This window comes from Musa acuminata, chromosome BXJ3-10, assembly GCF_036884655.1.
Source record: "Musa acuminata AAA Group cultivar baxijiao chromosome BXJ3-10, Cavendish_Baxijiao_AAA, whole genome shotgun sequence".
NCBI lineage: Eukaryota > Viridiplantae > Streptophyta > Magnoliopsida > Zingiberales > Musaceae > Musa > Musa acuminata.
The window spans coordinates 27058655-27076976 of record NC_088358.1 but is presented as its reverse complement, the minus strand read 5'-3'; the positions used below and the strand labels follow the sequence as shown (position 1 = coordinate 27076976).

The following is an 18322-nucleotide window of genomic DNA, read 5'->3' as shown; positions in this document are numbered from 1 at the left end:
TATGAATCGAGTTAGTAATTAGCTATCGATAGGATGATACCATGTCGTTTGACTGATGAAGACTTTGTCAAACCATCATAATTTTGTGGGATCAAAATTCATCATTTATCATTTTTAAAAAATATTAATTATTTTTGTTAGGACAACTCTGTTCCTTAAAAAGCCTTATTATTTCAATACTCATGGTTAAATTCATCCCAAATCCAACTCGACTTGGTCCCAAATTCTAGTCGCATTCTAAGTTATATTTCAATGGACTTTAAGTGGATTGGATCGGATTATGTTCCTCAGTACACATTATTGAATCCGATTTGATGATTATCGTTTCGTTGCTCGTTGGACCTGATAGATATTTGATTTTTGTTGAATATTTTTGAGACATTCTATCAAACATGCATATAGAGAAGATAATCGTGTAGCCAATCGATCGATCAATCATAGATCTTCTTTTTTTTTTTTTCCGAAGGGATAAGTCGCTTTCTTAGTTTTTCATCTTTGATTCGCTCTAATGCGAACGACGACTTTTATACTCCTTTAATTTAAGCAATACTTGTTTTCCTTCCAAGCAAAGAAAGAAAAAAAAAAGAAAGAAAAGGAGACTAACCAGTAATCATAATGCTTTTGTTGTTTCCAGCATTGGCTAACCAGTAATTGACAGCCTGCATCACCTTTGGTTGTGTTAAGAGGATGCAACACACTTCTCCTCACCTCCTGAAAATTCAAGAGATTAGAATAGTTTAATGCCTATCAAATTCTCTAATATTACAAAGAAATCAATTTTTTTTTCCTATTTCAACATCACAGAAAAATGATTTATCTCTAATTTTTAATGTCTACATCGATCATATGATTATGGGAAACCTGGCATTTTCAGAAAAAAAAAAAGAAAGAAAAGAAAAGAAAAGAACTCCAAAAGGTACACCTTTTTCTTGATAGAACAAAGGATTCATACGTCGACAGTGATATGGGAAGACATCATAGCTTTTAAGTCTAGTAGGTAGAAAAAACTGTGCGAGCAAGCAGAGTCCAACATCAATGCCTTGCCGAGCGGAGTTGCCATTTCCACAAGCATATGGTGTGCATCATCGCCGCTCAGGAAAATATCTCTAACCACCGGCTGAGATAGCAATCAGTGGCCTGATACAGACAATTCTATCAGTAGTTGGGGAGGTTCTGTCCCTCTGGAATTCCCCCGAGGCCAATGGAGCAGTGGATTCGAAGAGGGTAGAGGAATCAAGGGGGATCGCAGGCACATCGATGAACCCATCAAACAGTGGCCACCGTCTTTCTATTCTACGTCACTTGGGTCACCAACTACCACCGCCCCAATCACGCTTTTCTCTGTGAGAGCTTTGTCAGTCCAGCGTTGGCAGCGGCATCTTCAGTGCAGGTGGGGGAGCTCAGTGGCACGGGATGGGGCCAGTGCTCGTAAAGCATTGGTGGGGATGAGGAGGAATACTTGGATGGAATTGCTTTGTCCTCTTTGGTTTCGGATAATGGCTGGAAGGATGTGATCTCCACCCATTTGCTCCAGGTCAAACTGGGCAGCAGGCGGCCATTTTGAACCCCCAGAGATCATGGCTGTGGTGGAGATGTTGCATGATTGGTGCTTTTGCTAGTGCTCCAACTCTGCATTAATATCTCAACAAGGACCAGATATGCATATGGATGGAACCATGAGATTTATGTGCATAAAATTTTCTTCTCTTTTAACTTCTTTTTCCTCTTATCTTATACTAAACTCTTATATTATTTTGCATAGGAGAAAAATTATTATCCCATGGAATAAATTAGGTAGCTTAATCCCTACCAAGTGGTGGGTCCCAACATCAAATTTTATTTTCAACCATAAAAGATAAATATATACATATATATATATATATATATATATATATATATATATATATATCAAAAGAAATTATTTTTATATCATTTGAATGCCAATAAATTATGAGCCAAACTCTGCAATCTTATCCAGAGAGCACAGACATCAATGATTAAATAACTACTGTTGGTCCACAAAAATAAGTCAAGCAATACCACGTGGCACAGACCATGACAATCACACCCTAACTAATCAAAAACCATGACAATTACCACTGTTGCTCCAAAGAAAAAAGAAATATCATTAATTCTTATACCCAGAAATAACTCCACATATGAATGCTTTATGTGACAAAAGGCCTCACATCAGATGCCAACGACAAGAACCTACCATTGGGCATCGCACGCACACACACATGTCCCTTATCACTTCAGTCCTTCTTCTTCGTTGCGCAAGAACCACTTGGCATGCACAAATGCTAAGACTAGCTACTATTAGTGCCTTTCTTTACTCATCTAAGCTTCGGCTAATGCATTACAATACTAGGCTTAGTTAAGCTATGTGTTGTCCCTCTTCCAATGGCCTAATGCTATGACTGAATAATACAAGTGACTTGGGGATGTGTTTTGGCAGCTACAAGTTCCACTGGTGATGGCAACGGAGGGACCGTGGGGTGGCCTGTGATTTGGCATCGAGAGGAGAGGACTGCTCCTGGCAAGGGTGGTGGTAAGGGAGGCTTATGGACAGGTCGAGGTTGAGGTCGAGGTAGCAGCCCTTGTGTCTGCCAGTGCTGCTGCTGCCGCCCTCCTCGTCGCCGGAGAAGTACTTCTCCGACGCTGTACTATCTTGAGCCGCGGACATGTCTCGTTGTTTCAGGGCAGCGAAAGGGCGATCGACGTCGATCGGTCGGTGAGTCTTGGGGTCGAGGCCGCGGCTGAGGAGCTTCCTCTTGATGTGCGTGTTCCAGTAGTTCTTGATCTCGTTGTCGGTCCTCCCGGGCAATCGCCCTGCTATCAGAGACCATCTGAAACAGACACACAGACACACAGACGCGCGCGCGAGCGACTGCTAGTGAGCTACGGGAAGGAATAAGTTGCAAGTATGGGGATGTTTCTTTCCAAGGTAGACGATGGCATACTTGTTTCCGAGCAAGCCATGGAGCTTGATGATGAGGTCGTCTTCTTCGGCGGTAAAATTGCCACGCTTGAGATCGGGACGGAGGTAGTTTATCCACCTGAGCCGGCAGCTCTTGCCACATCTAAGCAAACCTTGGAGAGCGCAAGAATCCCCAGAGAGAAAAATAGCGTCAAAAACCGGGAGCGACGTACGACGATAGCCGAACGAACCTTTCTTATAAGTACCTGCAGCTTTGGGGAGCGATCTCCAGCAGCCTTCGCCATGGGCTTTGATGTAGGAGATGAGCTTCTCGTCTTCCTCCTTGGTCCAAGCTCCCTTGTTCGTATGAGCCTTCTCACAGCATGGAGACCTGCCCATACTAGGACAAGGGAGGATGGGTGATTAACCTGTGCGAGGAGTGATTCGGAGAGGGAGAAGTGGGATGGGAGGAGCGAGAGAGAGAGAGAGAGAGGAGTGTGTGACTTATATGAGAGAGAGAGAGAGATGCAAATTATCCAAGTGAGCCAATTGAGACAAATCACTTGGCTGGACTTGGTAGGTAGGTCTACTTTTGAGTGAAAATTTGCTGTGTCATTAATATTATTTCATTTCTTGTTGTTCGCTTTTATGATTTAATTTCTCCCTCCACCATATCTTCTTTTATCCATCTCAACCTACAGACAGTCCTCACGACCGACCACCTTTTAAGGTTTCTAGAAACCCTAACTCGTCATTTTCCTTTCTGATGTTGATGGAGAAGAGACACAGCGAGCAAAAAAGAAATGTGTGTTCACATACGAGCGCTTGAGGTGTTGTTCTACTGTAACGATACTGCAGCACAAGTCATGGCCGAGGCAATACTGTCCTTTGGGAAATAATACGTAACTCTCCATCATTATTGTTTGATGATGATAGGATACCATACTTGGATACTCGAGCTTCCATCTTTACTTAATATAGACTAAATATTCAAGCTGTATACAAAATGGAGACTACTGATCAGATAATTTTAGGACAAGACATTCATGAGGAAAACCTTGTTTAACTCATGGTGGTTGGATCATCGGACATGAACCTTCATCTCAAATCATATTTCCATGGTAGCTACAGTACCGCAAGGAAGCACAAAATTGTTAGCGTATTTAGTTGCAGAGATTATTAGTCACACGGGAAGGTTAACTACCATCTCTCTCTCTCTCTCTCTCTCTCTCTCTCTCTCTCTGTCTCTGGGGGGCTGTGGGGGACTGCAAGAAACAAATAGAGATGGCAAAAGGCTACCAACCCACCATGGCACAGTACAATGTGTTTATTACAATAAAGCTTGGGGGAGGTGATGGTGTTAGTTGCACCTACACGCTGTGATGGTTGGTCGTATGTTTTTGTGATGAGCTAGCTATGTGGGTTCCAAGGGGGTCCTCCGGTCCTCCTTCTCTAGATGCTTGTTTGTGTGATGAATGGAATGTGATAAGTGGGAGGCAGGCAGTCAAGAGTTACTTGATGATCACACACACCCTTCCTTTTCCACGAGTGACAAGCTGTGCCATTTAAGTTCTTCTAGTCCTTCATTAACAGTTGATTGATGGATGCATCACTGCATTTCCAACATCAGATGTGCTATCAACGATACAAGCATTACCTCCTCGTAGCATTCCTACATAACCCCATCATTTCCAGCCAAACTTTTGAGATCTCCACCACCGACTTTCCAAGACTGGTCTTCTTTAGCCTGAAAGGTATTCACCAGCGACCATATGACCCAGAAACTAGTCAATACACGAGGGTGTAAGCGGACAAACAATTGTTCCTGCTACACATCTTGGTACAAGTTTCCTTCCATGCCTTCTGGAACAGCCAAGAACAAGCAGTAGATTTACTTCTCTAACAGACTTTGTTGGCATATATATATATATATATATATATATATATATATATATATATATATATATATATATATATATATATATATATATATATATATATAAAGGACAGTTGATGAGCTTTCTAAACAATTTATGGTCAAAAGAATGAGCCATTTTGCCAGTGAACGAGTGTGACACTTTGACAGACTCGTTGAACGCTGGACATTGTTTCCCCAGCGGAAAAGAATCAAACAATTAGTAGACAAAAAAGGTTAACAGAATCCACTCACGAGGTGTGGTTGGAAGATAAGAGTAGAATAAACTGTCCTACCGAACCTCGGTAAGTGGACTACAGCAGGCTGTGAAGACAAAGCCAAGCAGACGACAGTTTTTTCCTCAGATGTTTCGAGTTTCCACAGCATGCATAGACCACCGTCTTCGCTTCAGATTCTAAATTCACATAATAAAAACGGCACCATCATGCAATCAGTTCGTCATTCACAGTTTCCTTGAAGTGCCACCATGAGGCAGATTTTTGACATGGCAGGCTTCCACCAAAATCGGATGGCAATGCAAGAAAGTCCATTGTATGCTTGCCTCGACATGTATATCCAGCATACTGCTAAATGCTACTGTTGTTTGTCATGTACGAGTTACCAATACTTGGGAGGATCAGGAGGAAGGTACTGAGGAGATCCCAGGGTCAATTTTCTGCTCATCTTTTATCACATCCTTGAAAATTACCCAGAAACCAAATTTGTTGTTCAAAACGCTAGTGTTGTAGATTCACGTAAAAGGAAAAAAGAAAAAATAAACACTAGTGCTAATATCAACACTAATGTTGTTCAAAACGATATAGCACAACATAGCAAACAATATAGAACAACATAGCATCTGCATCAAAGGCCAGAAACTTGCTAGTGCCCAGCCAACATTTGCACTCATTCTTCCTCCTCTGTCTCCTCATCATCCCCATTTGCCTGATACCTCCACCCATCCTCTTCGGCATTGTCCCGATCTTCTTCTTCTGTTTCCTCACTATCTTCCTCGTACATCTCTTTGCTCGCCCATTGCTTCTTGACAGCAGGCATATTTGTAGGAACCAGATTTCCTTTCCGGTTTGTGATTTTAGCACGTGGCATCTGCGGTGCCACATTGGGCTTGCTTCGTTTTGAGTTCTTGCCGATGCCACCTTTTGTGATGTACACTTCCTGATCACTGGCTTCCTCCAAACCATGGCCAACAACTGGAGCAGGTTTACCATTTTCTTCGGAATTATGGCCAGGATGTTCCTTTCTCAGATGGAGGTTCAATTTGTACTCATGAATGTAAGCTTTCTCACAACCTTCATATGGACAGGCATAAGGGCGCTCAGCAGAAGCAGAACCATAAGCAGCTGCGGTTGCCTTGGAAGTATGTGGCTTCTCTACCGGCGTAGCATGCTTCACCATATCAACCATTGTACTCTGTAGAGTTTAAGAAACATTCAAGCCTTAGTATAGAGCCTTTGGTGACCAAGCATAACAGATTTTGCAAGTAGCATCAATTATTAAATGTTCAATTCGACCATCTTTGACTTGTAATTTAGAAATAATGTTTTGCAAGTGGATATAAAATATCTCAAATATATTGTAATATGAAACTCGATGGGCCTTGTCTCACTGATATCTTGGACAAGTGTCATGGGTAATGGAAACGGCATCTGAGTGGCCTGATCAGGGATAAGTAAAATGCAGTGACATGTATACTTGGAGACTTTGATAAACTTGTAAATCATTAGCAATGATATGTTTGCTCAAATCTACTTGTGCACTAAAGCTTGGATTATCCTCAATTTTTGCAACTTTATTTCACATGGAACTCAAGTTTCACCTTTCCAACTTTGTGTTTTCTAATTATTACATGTAACTTTATTTTCCTTTGAAGTGTTGGGGTATTACTTTTACAATTCATGCCTTACTAGTAATGCTTGGCCCAGTGCACAGACGAGACTCACACCATCAGCAAGTTTTAGGTCTCTCTACTCGACAAACATGGCTCAAAATATTAACAGATCAATAAATTAACACCAGCCGTTAAGGTCATACTTCAGAATTATGACAGTTGTGGCCGGCCGTTAAGATCAACAAAGTAACTCTTTCATAATTATGACAGTTGTGCTGAACTAGCTTAGACACAAAATATTAACAAACTGCAACAGATCAATGCGCCAAAGAGAATTACTTAAAAGAGTAAAAACTTAAGACTTGTTTGTCTAAGCTCCAAAGATGATCATAGAAAAACGAAAGCCCCATAAAATGCTAATCATAAAAACTAAGGACTTGTCAAAAGATAAAACCATATAAAGACTCATGTATATAATAATTTAATAAGCACCAGAATACGAAGCACAAGAATAAAATTCAAAGTTAGCTAGAAATGACTACCTTTTCATGATGTGTCTTTACATGGGTTCTTAGCTTGCTCTCATTTATATATCTCTTCCCGCATTCTGGGTAAGGACAAACATGATAATTATCCTGCGAATGTGTTTTCATATGTGCCCTTAAGTTAAAATCCAATGAGAAGGCCTGAAATTCAAATAATTGCAAGTCATCACTCACTAGAAAATTAGCATGACGATTATAAAACCGACAAGGCAACAAATAGTATGACAGAGAAGTAGTACATGTAAGAACCAGCAAGTGCACAACCATGTTTAAAAGATGAAAACTTCATATTGATGGCATAAATTTACTGACAGAGGATAGGATAATCACCTTACCACAGCCTTCATAAGGACATATGAAATCTCTTTCACCTGTATGAATAAGATAATGCCTCTTCAACTTTGAACTGTCTAAAAATTTCTGCAATATACAGGGTAACCTTAGAAAGGAGAGAAACATGATGGGCGAGGGCATTGATACACATAACACATGAATACTCCTGATACATGAACCTAACTGATTGATTGTAAAGGAAACTAATGACAAGTGTGCTACAAGTGAATGAACATGCTAGTAACAACTAACAGAAGAAAAAATAAAATGCATTGTGAATCCCATATCTATGGAGGATAAGATGGCTTATATAATTTTTGACCACCAGTGCAATCTATCTAGACAAATTTGACATAAGTTAATAAAAATATCTAATACCTATTTATGACATCATTGGGAATTTAGTTCTTAAGCTACTGGAAGTCAGATAATAACATCGTTAACAGCTGGTGACCAGTTAACCGAGACTCAGATATTCAACGGGATACGGTTGAGAGATAACAACACCATTGTTAAGAGCAACTGTTTATTGAGATTTAAAAAGTCAACAAGATAAGGTTGACAACAGAAACTTCTGGGGTTGCAGATCATGAAACATTGTAAGGCGTGCAAAGTAAAATGTTACTAACAATGAGGTATATCACCTTGCCACATCCTTCATATTGACAAACATGTTGCTTCTCTCCATGGATGTGAGCATGTTTCTTCAAAGCCCCTGCATCGATGAAAGTTTTTCCACAACCCTCGTAGCTGCAGAGAAAAAGAACTTCTGTAGCTGGTTCAGGTTTCTGATCTTCTGATTCTGTTTCCTTAGACTTCTCTTTCAGGGCTTTTAACTTGTCCTCTAATTAAAACATGATGAAGGCCCAATTACATAATGGTCGGATAACATGAAAGGTGAGCATTAGAAAAAATCATGCAATATTATATTATCAAAGTAAAGAAACTGCATTCTCTTTAGATTATGCATTGAAATAAGGAAAAACTATCCTTATAGCCATATATTAAGATAACGGACCTGCAACGATAGACTAAAAGACGATGCAGATAAAACTCAACACTCCTGCCATATAACACTTTAACTCGTTTCTTGGCACATCTTATATGTTCAGACCATTGAACTATCAACACCATGTATTACAGTAAGCAAGCAAAAAGGATTCGAGAAAAGGTTCATTTGACATAATAAATTTTACATGATCATGAACTGTTCTTGATCAAATAAACATGGATCAAACGAAAGAACATCTCAAACAGAAGAAGCTACAACTGTTACGTGAACACAAATTCAAGATACGTAGTAAAAGAATGGTGTATCAGAAAAAGAAACAGGAAAGATCTCAAGACTCCTGCTTCCAAAGTCAAAGCACCAACAGTAACGGAGACGTACCAGTAACCCACTTCAGAAGGAAGCACTTCCCTCCCGTCGCAACCACGTCCTGCGGAACCCTGAATCAAGAACCGAAGAAAGCGAATCGACGGCCAAAATCAGTCACGTCATCTCATAATTGTTCCCGCCTCAAGCCAATAAGAAGAGCGTAGCCCTAACTCGGGCCACCCGAGTGCACGCAACAACAAGAAACCCATTCTAAAGCCGAATCAAGACAAACAAAGCACGAGATCGTCAAAGAGGGGAACGGGGGGCCGCGGGCGCACCATTCCTTGAACCATCGGACGGCGGTGGTCCGGCGATCCCTCGCAGCGGGCCGCTTCTCCGCCGCGGGGTAGTGATCCATCGGGAACTCCATCCCCTGGACAGTCACCAATGGGAGATCGAATAAAAATAAAGCATGGAGGAGGAGGAAGCGGGAGAGAGGGAGAAGAGCCAATCCGAGGAGGAACAGCAGAGTCTCTTCTCCCACTGGCCGGAAAAATAGCTCCCTCCGAAGGTAACACTACTAGTGATCTCGCGATTGAAGATGTCGCTCGCTCGTCACAGTTGGAATTGTCTGATGACGTGGCAATTGACCATTGGCAGAGATCAGTGAGTCCCGCAAGTGGCTCGCACAAGGGGGTCCACCTCATGTATGTTATTGCTATATGCTTGCCTATGTGACTATATCATGCATATTATGGGCAGCTATGTTGAGCATGTCATAAGTGGGGGAGGAATTAGGGTTCAATTCGCATGCAATTAGATAAATATATGTTGATCGAATTGGACCAGTGTTTGGGTCTGATCGAATTGAATCACATGTTCCATGTTACATGCAAATGACATTTAATTGATTCGCTTACCGTATATGTGACCTCAGCAATCACCACAATCCGTCCAACTACAAAAGTATATGACATGAACTAATAATTAGATAACAATGGGCAGAAGCTCAAAATACCCCCAAAAACACAAATTGTAGACAGGCTTAAATGACTAGAGCTTGTAATAAGAGCTTAGAAAGAAAACCCAAATCTTACGCTATTCTTTTGGTGCAGAAACAACAAACATTAGAGAGCTTTTCTCTTTTACATACAAACTGAAAAAAGAACGAACGAATAACAATTACAATTGATGGAGTGACATTGCAAGACTATTTGCAAGGATGTCGAAGAAATTAGACTTGTCCTTCTCAGTTAGCCTGACCTAGTTTGACAAACAATTTACAGTGTCGATGAACTTACGCTTCTGCTTGTTGACACATGCAATCAGGCATCGGAAAAGAGTACAAGGATGCATCACGTTTTCGCAAACCGACACCCTTCAAGTCGCTATGACGGAAAATTTCCTGCATGTGATGCTTGAATCTGTCCCATCTACAATTGAAAACCACAAACTGGATAGCATAATTTCCAGGCTGATTGAAATGTAAAGATCATCTATTGCTGATTATGGTTGTTGTTCAGATAAACATACTGCTTCGATAACCTCTACACAACACTCTGGTTCTCTTAAAGATGATTGTTATCAAACAATTGTACCAAGAGTGATGAGAATTTACCTAATATTTGGGTTGTCAAAGGATAACACCAACTTTCTCTTGTCAGGTTTAATTGTCTTAGAGTGTCCATTGAAGTATTGCCTATGTCCCATTAAAAAGTGAGGGAAGTTTCCTCCTTGAGTTGTGACGAATACTTCACTGTTAGCACAAACAGTGTAATCCAATGCTGCCAACCGCGATGAGTGTCCCTGTGGGAGGTAAAGAACTAAGAATTCATTACTAAGATGAAGTTCAAGTCCTTTCAGGAAAGCAAACCATCAAATAACAAACAGTCTAGCAAGATGAAGATATAGTCTCATGAAAGTCATAGTTCAAAGAACTGGTCGATTGAACTAGAGATTTTAGCAACAAGAGATTTTCTCTGGCATAGTAATCTAGAATAATACAGCTAAGAGTAGGAGAAGTGATTCTTATTCTACAACTCTCAAGTTAAATGAACACTGAAATTCTGTCAATGTCCCAAGAAATATTGCAAAGTCATAGAGGAAATATGGATAATACAACAAAAATAAGAAAGATATAATTGCTGTTTCTGGATTTGAGAATTTTTTTTAAAATTTCTGAACAAGAAAAATACCTTAAAAGGTGCAAGTTCATCTGCTGAGGCTAGAGTTTCCTTGGTCTCTAAAAGGGGAAACAGCTGACGAAGTGGAGCCATGTACTTTTGTGCATTATATATCTTTCCAGAGGCGACATAGATTGTTGTGGTATTACCAAAACCCATGCCTCGAATCATCATTCCCACCTGTAAAAACAAATTGTTCGTTTGTAGTCCAGTAATTAATTTTATAGATATCAAGAAATCAGATAAGAATACAAAAAGTAACCCTTAATGAAGGCATACTTAAACTATGACCTATCTTTCAAGATGGCACGGCACGTCAAAACACAACCAGAACATAAGACACTGGGTCTGTGTCACATAACCTTTCTCTAGCACTTGCATTTACATGTGGGAGAACAACCGCAAGGATTTTAACTATGAAAAGACCTCCCACATAGCAATGTCAACAACTCAAACTCATAATATCCAATGAATTAAAAGCAAACCCCCTCGAAAGTATATTTTCTGCTTCAAGTTAGATTGATTATATGTTATTACTTTATCCATCACAATTAGGCATATAAACCTTAATAGTAATGAATATCCATAGTGGAAGCAAAATTTTCAAATTTACAGAAAATTTTAATTTCTTATAGTAAGGTTGCATAGATGAAAGGATCTTGATTTTATAGTACAGTTAAATGCTCCAGGTCAACCTAACAAGATGTACGCTCAAGAGATTGGATATAAAATAATAACCTAAAACTTCATCCAGGAAAAGATACCAATTTACATAAAGCAAATCTCTACTAGTAGAAGCTTACTGCAAAAGCAACAAACAATAAATTCCTAGAATAAGAATCAACCAAACATACAACGAACTGAAATTTATGAAACATATCCTGATCACAGGCATATCACTTTGTAGTCTCACTAAGATCAAGTTGTTGTGGAACCTCTAATGGCGTTAAAGGGCATTTTCCATTCCTTCTGTTAGCCTCTGGGCTTATTACTCGACCAGGCTTGTTGAACTTTCCTCTCCAGCCCCTTTCACGAGCTTTATCCATTTCAGTTTTCTCTTGCTGACCACCATCATAAGTACAGCAAGAAAAGGCTACCATATCCTGGAATATAAAAGACCACATCTTTTTACACCTTTGTGGTGAAAAAATATGAACAACTCAAATGCATTACAGGACTAATAAGCACCTTTTCAAACCGAAGATGCACTGAGATGTACTTCCCTCCATTTGATGAGCTGTTCTTTACCATTCTATCAACCATTCTTTCTGCAAGAGTTCTTATTGGTGGAGAAAAGCGCAATGCTTCATAATTTGTCAAACATCTCAGGCGCTGGATGCTGGATGGAACTGAATGAGCCAACCTGTAAGAGAAAGGTGCTATACGTACGGCCCTGCACAGCATACACAAAGGGATGCCAAATCATAAAACGTGGAACAATGTTCCAACATCTAAATCAGAAGAAACGACATGAAGTTGAATGCCGAGCCATGCTGGTACACTGTTAGCATGATGTTCCCAATTGCTTGCATTAAAAAATTATTTTTTACAAAATTAATATACGCAAGTTTGAAACAAAGATGAAAATCTAAATCTTGAAACTATTTGTGCTTTATTTCAAATCAAGCAACCATATTAAAGAATATTGTTTGTAGAACTACATGATTTAGGCTTGTTATTGGCCCAGCAAAAAATTATGGTTGTCGATGCTTGTCTAATTTTGTAATGATCCAAGCATGACAATAAATAGGATTAGGGTTGAGACATGCGAGTTCAAACAAGTTAGGCTAGACCAAGATTGGCTCCATAACACCATACATGAAACAACCATTCATTAAATTGATCAAGAAAAAACTACCCAAACTAGTATTAATACTGAACATAATTTGTAAAATTTTGTCAAAGGATAACAGCTAATCACAAATTTTGATAAGGTCTATAACTTACATAGATTACATCCTTTGCAAAGAACTTATCATAAAATGCTACTATAAAGTCGATGCATCACGATGATAACAATCTTAGGAGATAAACAAAACCAGGCAACAAAGTACAAATATAGAGTCTACAGGAAAAGCACATACCCATTTTCTAATAGTTTTGGCAGAACCTTCTGTAGATAGTAAGCCTTCGATGACAAGGCCTTAGTTCTCATATTAAGAATATTGCTGATATTATTGTCAAATCGCTGCAATATATCCAGTGGAAGTTCTTTGACCACTCTTACATGATTTTTGAGTGTCTCTATAAAGTATTCTTCATCAAATATGTCCTTAAACTGGCTGAAAGTGTTCAGACAAATAAAAGAAAAACAAGTGCCATTAATTATTATCAATTTACAGGAAAAAAAAACATGGAACTATGGTCATATTCAACTTGACATTGCAAAAGAAATATCTGAAAATAAATGATAAAAGCTTCAAAGACAAACACTATAAGAATTCAATACACATAGAAATAACAGACTCATGAATAAGCTCGCACCAATGTGGTGTTTAGGGAGGTTATTTTCGTGTCTTAAAGCTCACCATAGAATCTAATAGAATGAATTTAAGCAAAAGAAGCTTATTGTTGCTCTTATAAGATTTTACCCATATAGATCAATGCATATAGAACAAAGATAGATCATTTGCAAATAATTACAATAATGTGACAAATTGCAATGTTGCACTTCAAAGAGAGTAGCATCAACCAGCCCTTTTGTCAAAGAAGAAGAAAATAAATGAATAGAAAATATCATTTTCAAATTCAGTGTCAGTGAAATATTAAAACCAAAATTTTGGGTTCTAAATAATGGGGTCACATTGCTATCTCCTCAAACTCGATTATAAAGGCTCTAGTCCAACTGCTAGATTTGCTGAACATGATAAATGACATCCAAATTATCAGGAAATAAGAATTCTTGAGATCTTGATGTATTTAGCGTGTTCATGAAATTATTGTGAAATGGAGTAAAACAGCATTCACATATCAAACTATAATTCAAAATGTGTTAGTTAATTATCAAAATGGTTGACGTTTATTTAAAAAAAAATATATAAAAATACATATTTTTTATACTTCTCTGTTATTGAACATATATATATATATATATATATATATATATATATATATATATATCACTAAAGTTGTTTGTTTTTCTCTTAATTTGATGTATATGTCAGGTTTCTTTAACAATCATGATTTTCATTTTTAGAATTTTAAAATCACACATAATGTTTAATGGAGTGGATCTTCAACTTGGAGCCCATGATTGATTTTGAGATGATAGACAACAAAGCATCAGGCCTCCTGATAGAATTATAGCTCAAAGCTTTTCTTATAGGTTCACATATGAAACAAGATAAAGAACTTTCAGCAAAAAAGGATTATATAAATAATTTGAGAATTATACAAACCCAACTTAATTTTGCTACCTTGTGAGGATAGGGAGAACCCACAAGGAATGATAAAACTGGTCTTATTGTTGCTAAAGATCTAAGCAGTGCAAGGCAAATTCTCGTGTTTTCAGAACAATGAGTGCTACCAATATCATTAAATGGTTTTCCCTAGTCCAATTATGATACCCAAGGAACACAAACAAAAGCTAACAAAAATTAACTGCATATGAATATTATGGATATATAACACAATATAAACAACATGCTTGATCACAACTGTTTATGGTTAATCCTTTCTATCTAAAGACCGTTTGTTCAAAGAATGCTGCATATTTATACCTAGGTACTAAACCAAAATATTGCTTGAGAAGGCACTAGAAATTGTTTCTTATGTCAGCATACACTTGGCAAATTGTGCAAGTTACCAATTTTTTTTATCTAAGCCAACTAGAAGTCTAATTGACATAAAAGAAAATATGAAACTCTGGAAACAGCATGAAATATTTAGCATCATAAGATGGCAGAAACCAAGCTGCCATAACTACTATGATAGGCTAGATAATATTAAATAATCACCAAGATGACATAATACTGAATGTTTTTAACATCTAAAATTTCATACGTTTTATCCTTGTACTCACCCACTAAAAAGAAAGTTGCTGGAAGATTCTCAGGCTACCAATTTACACAGAAAGTATACTCATGAATTCTAATATAAATTATTATAGACAAAAATAAAATAACAAAATATAAATTATGAAGCTGGAATAGCTCAGTTGGTTAGAGCGTGTGGCTGTTAACCACAAGGTCGGAGGTTCAAGCCCTCCTTCTAGCGTAATATATTTTTTTCTCTATTGTGATAAAATATTTTATGGCAACTTTATCACCTTGAATCGCGCCAAACACTGTTGAAATGAAATATTGGAATTACAAGTGTTGCATTTAGTATGCCTGCCACAGCAACCGCATCAGATATCTGTATCATGGAGTGTTCAGAAAACGTTACATAATGAACATACATGTGTGCTAATTACTTAAGAAAAATAAAGTGAGGGAAAGAGAGAGAGATCAGTAAAGGCATCAAGTAGTTGTATGGCCAAATCTTAAGCTACACAGGAGAATATTGGATGTGTATTTGTTCCAAATATCTTACCACTGATCTGCATGCATCAGTGGTACTGCACTAGGCATGGAACTTATCTACATTTTGAAACAACAGCATGCACTAGGCATGTTTGTCCGATGTGTTAGAGCAAACATGTCAATAACATGCATTCAGTAATAAGAGTAAGGCAACAGATAGGCTGATGACTATGAATGGCCATCACATGGACGAAGATATCTAAAGGCAATGCAGTAACAAGTTGGATACCGATAAAAGTTGCTCAGACTTCTGGCACAATCTAGCATATCTCATTTCATGACAATTTTTTCGTACATAATGACATATGGATGAACCAGGCAAGGGCTCCAAATGCTCTTGCAATGGAGGTTTTTACTTCAAGAACCATGTTTGTGTCACTGGATACAAATATTTTCTTAACAGGGGATAATTCAAAATGTATTTGTTTTCAAGCTACAAGCTTCCAAAGACAAAACTATTTTACATTGTAACTTACAGATAAACGCTGCTGATTCAGACCTCCGTTTGCTTCAATTATGAGAAAACCATTTGAAGGAGACAATTCTAAGATGAAATATAAGCAATTAATATGTAGGGAACAAAATCTACAACTTAAAATATTATCAGCATGTTTGCAAACTTGATTAAGACAGGGATTACAAGTTGTCTTGAAATTCTTTTTGTAGATCAATCGTTTTTTTTTCTGAAAAAAACTTGAAGCCCTAACCTGCCTGTAATAATCTCTTCCTTAAACAAGGTTTCCACCTTTGAGTTGTTTTCTGATGCCACGCCATCATCAACTGCATGATTATACACCAAATTATCACGACATAATACAGGGAGCATAAGAGCAGAACTATAGACACAATCTTAAAACAAATTAATTAGATGCATTCAAGATGCACCGGAGAGAAAATAAACCTTAACGCATTGCCAAAAAAGATTAGAACAGATTTTTTTTATCAATTTTTTAAGTGTTCAAGCAAACATTCAGGGTAATATTTCCATAGGTCCTATCAAGTAATATCAAACTGCAGTTAAAGCCAAATAGTATCAGTTAAGCAAAACAATGAATTATCTGGGATCCCATAAGAAACTAAGCAAAAAAGTTGTTGAAAATCATAAGATGTTTAGGTATCTAACCTTTCTTCTATTGTGTTAGCTTTAACTAGTATTATTTCAGACCCCATTGGAAAGGTTCTAACAGCAGTTTCACAAAATAAAATACAATTTCTTCTCTTGTCCTTTTTTTCTTTTATTTATGTCTAAGATTCTTGTCTTTTGATAGCATCCCAAGCCTTTAGGGCAACTGATTGACTTATTTGGTGGCCCCAAACTAAATGATTTGTGCTCCATTTTCAGTTAGAATTCCTACTAATTTTGAGAGCCAAAGAAACTAATCATGGATTGGAAGCGGAAACTATGATGCGATACCTTTGTTGCTTGCAGCCCTATAACTTCACTAAAATAAAACATGCTACCTTCAAGCCTGCTGAATTTCTCTGACTATACTTCAATGTTATTCTTTCAACGAAAGATTTTCCTTAAAACAGTAAATTTTCCACTAAACACCAAATGCAAGAAATGCATGTAAATGATTGTTATAACATTCTGGAACTAATTAGTCTACACCCAAAAGGATTTCTACAATCATTTTTCGTCATAGAAAAATATAGAATTTTAAACAATCCTTAATTGCTTTAATCAGTGTAATTGTGCTTTACCTATTCTTGAATGAAGAAACAACAAAGGTAAACCTTGGCAACGACATTGCCGAAAACAGAGGAAATCAGACGAGAAACAACCAAAGAAACGGACATTAGGTAACTACCGCATTGGAGTGGTTGAAGTCCGACTGCATGAAAGGCCATAGCTTCCGGAATACCTGCGGGCTTCGGTACACCGACCCGGGTGGCGGCGCCTTCTTGGGGATGGCAACACCGACCCGGGCCGGCATGGCCTCAAGGTTCCACCACCCGACGAGCACCAGCATCAGGGCCACGTAAACGAGCGGAACCAGCAGCAGGGCCACTCTCCACCGTAACGCCGCGGCCGCCGCACCATGCACGACCCTCCCGAAAATCGGGGAGGTCCCGCCCTTCCCGGTCCCCCCGCCGCCCTCGTTGACGAGCCAGCTCCGACCGCGCATTGTTCGTCAGCGCCGGCACCTCCCAGATCTGACGACGGCTCCCTCCTTGGGGATCATTCCACCGCCAGAAGGGCGAATTTAAGGATGATATGAAGCGAATTAATTCGAAGGGCAGAGTGGGGCTTCGATGCCTGCCATCGGAACTCGAATCGAGGTAAAGAACTGAGAGACACGGGGCTCTGAAGGGGCGCCCTCGGAAGGCATGCGAAGCTTCAAATATAACTAAAGAAAGGAACAGGCTTTATGGTGAGGGTGGGGTCTTCCTTCATTCCTCATCCTATTTCTTTCTCACTATCTATCTTTGTTTTTGGACTAATTAATTCGAGTAAGAAACACATAAATATATTTAGTACTTCGAATAATCTTCATGTTTTAAGCATCGCAATGTAAATTATAGTTTTAACTAATAGTTAAACCTTTTAGATTATGAATATATATATATAATTTTTCTCATTAATGAGATGTAAAAGTTTTTCGCCTCATTCAAAATGAATATATACATAGAGAATATTCTTTCTATAAGTGTATCTTTGAATAACTAAATATTTTATTGACCGATAAAAATAAATATTAAATTAATAAAAAAAATATAAAAAAAGATATGATA

At 38.3% G+C, this 18322-nt stretch overlaps 3 protein-coding genes and 1 non-coding gene across 6 annotated transcripts; 1 reads left to right on the top strand and 3 right to left on the bottom strand.

Moving 5' to 3' along the window:
* Positions 1–2102: 2102 nt before the first annotated feature.
* LOC135650910 (myb-related protein Zm38-like) lies at positions 2103–3418 on the bottom strand. Its single transcript, XM_065170595.1, has 3 exons — positions 3187–3418; positions 2964–3093; positions 2103–2849 (listed from the first exon to the last, which is right to left on the bottom strand). Exons 1-3 carry the CDS (start codon positions 3317–3319, stop codon positions 2459–2461), a joined length of 654 nt encoding a protein of 217 aa, XP_065026667.1. The 5' UTR covers positions 3320–3418; the 3' UTR covers positions 2103–2458.
* Positions 3419–5495: 2077 nt separating this feature from the next.
* On the bottom strand, positions 5496–9458 carry LOC135651098 (zinc finger transcription factor YY1-like). Of its 3 annotated transcripts, none has more exons than XM_065170892.1 (6): positions 9219–9458; positions 8953–9011; positions 8207–8406; positions 7560–7649; positions 7227–7370; positions 5496–6266 (listed from the first exon to the last, which is right to left on the bottom strand). In XM_065170892.1, exons 1-6 carry the CDS (start codon positions 9308–9310, stop codon positions 5742–5744), a joined length of 1110 nt encoding a protein of 369 aa, XP_065026964.1. In that variant the 5' UTR covers positions 9311–9458; the 3' UTR covers positions 5496–5741. The 3 variants fall into 3 exon arrangements, with proteins under 3 accessions (XP_065026964.1, XP_065026965.1, XP_065026966.1); XM_065170893.1 differs by having other exon boundaries at positions 7227–7319; XM_065170894.1 differs by lacking the exon at positions 7560–7649.
* A 624-nt stretch (positions 9459–10082) lies between these two features.
* Positions 10083–17909, bottom strand: LOC135650761 (O-fucosyltransferase 9-like). Its single transcript, XM_065170330.1, has 10 exons — positions 17398–17909; positions 16294–16366; positions 16063–16130; positions 15331–15419; positions 13148–13345; positions 12252–12456; positions 11999–12166; positions 11076–11243; positions 10499–10686; positions 10083–10313 (listed from the first exon to the last, which is right to left on the bottom strand). The coding sequence occupies exons 1-10, from the start codon at positions 17713–17715 to the stop codon at positions 10178–10180; spliced, it is 1611 nt and encodes a 536-aa protein (XP_065026402.1). The 5' UTR covers positions 17716–17909; the 3' UTR covers positions 10083–10177.
* TRNAN-GUU (transfer RNA asparagine (anticodon GUU)) lies at positions 15205–15278 on the top strand. The gene has a single exon. It is a non-coding gene; the product is annotated as a tRNA-Asn (tRNA).
* Positions 17910–18322: the final 413 nt, after the last annotated feature.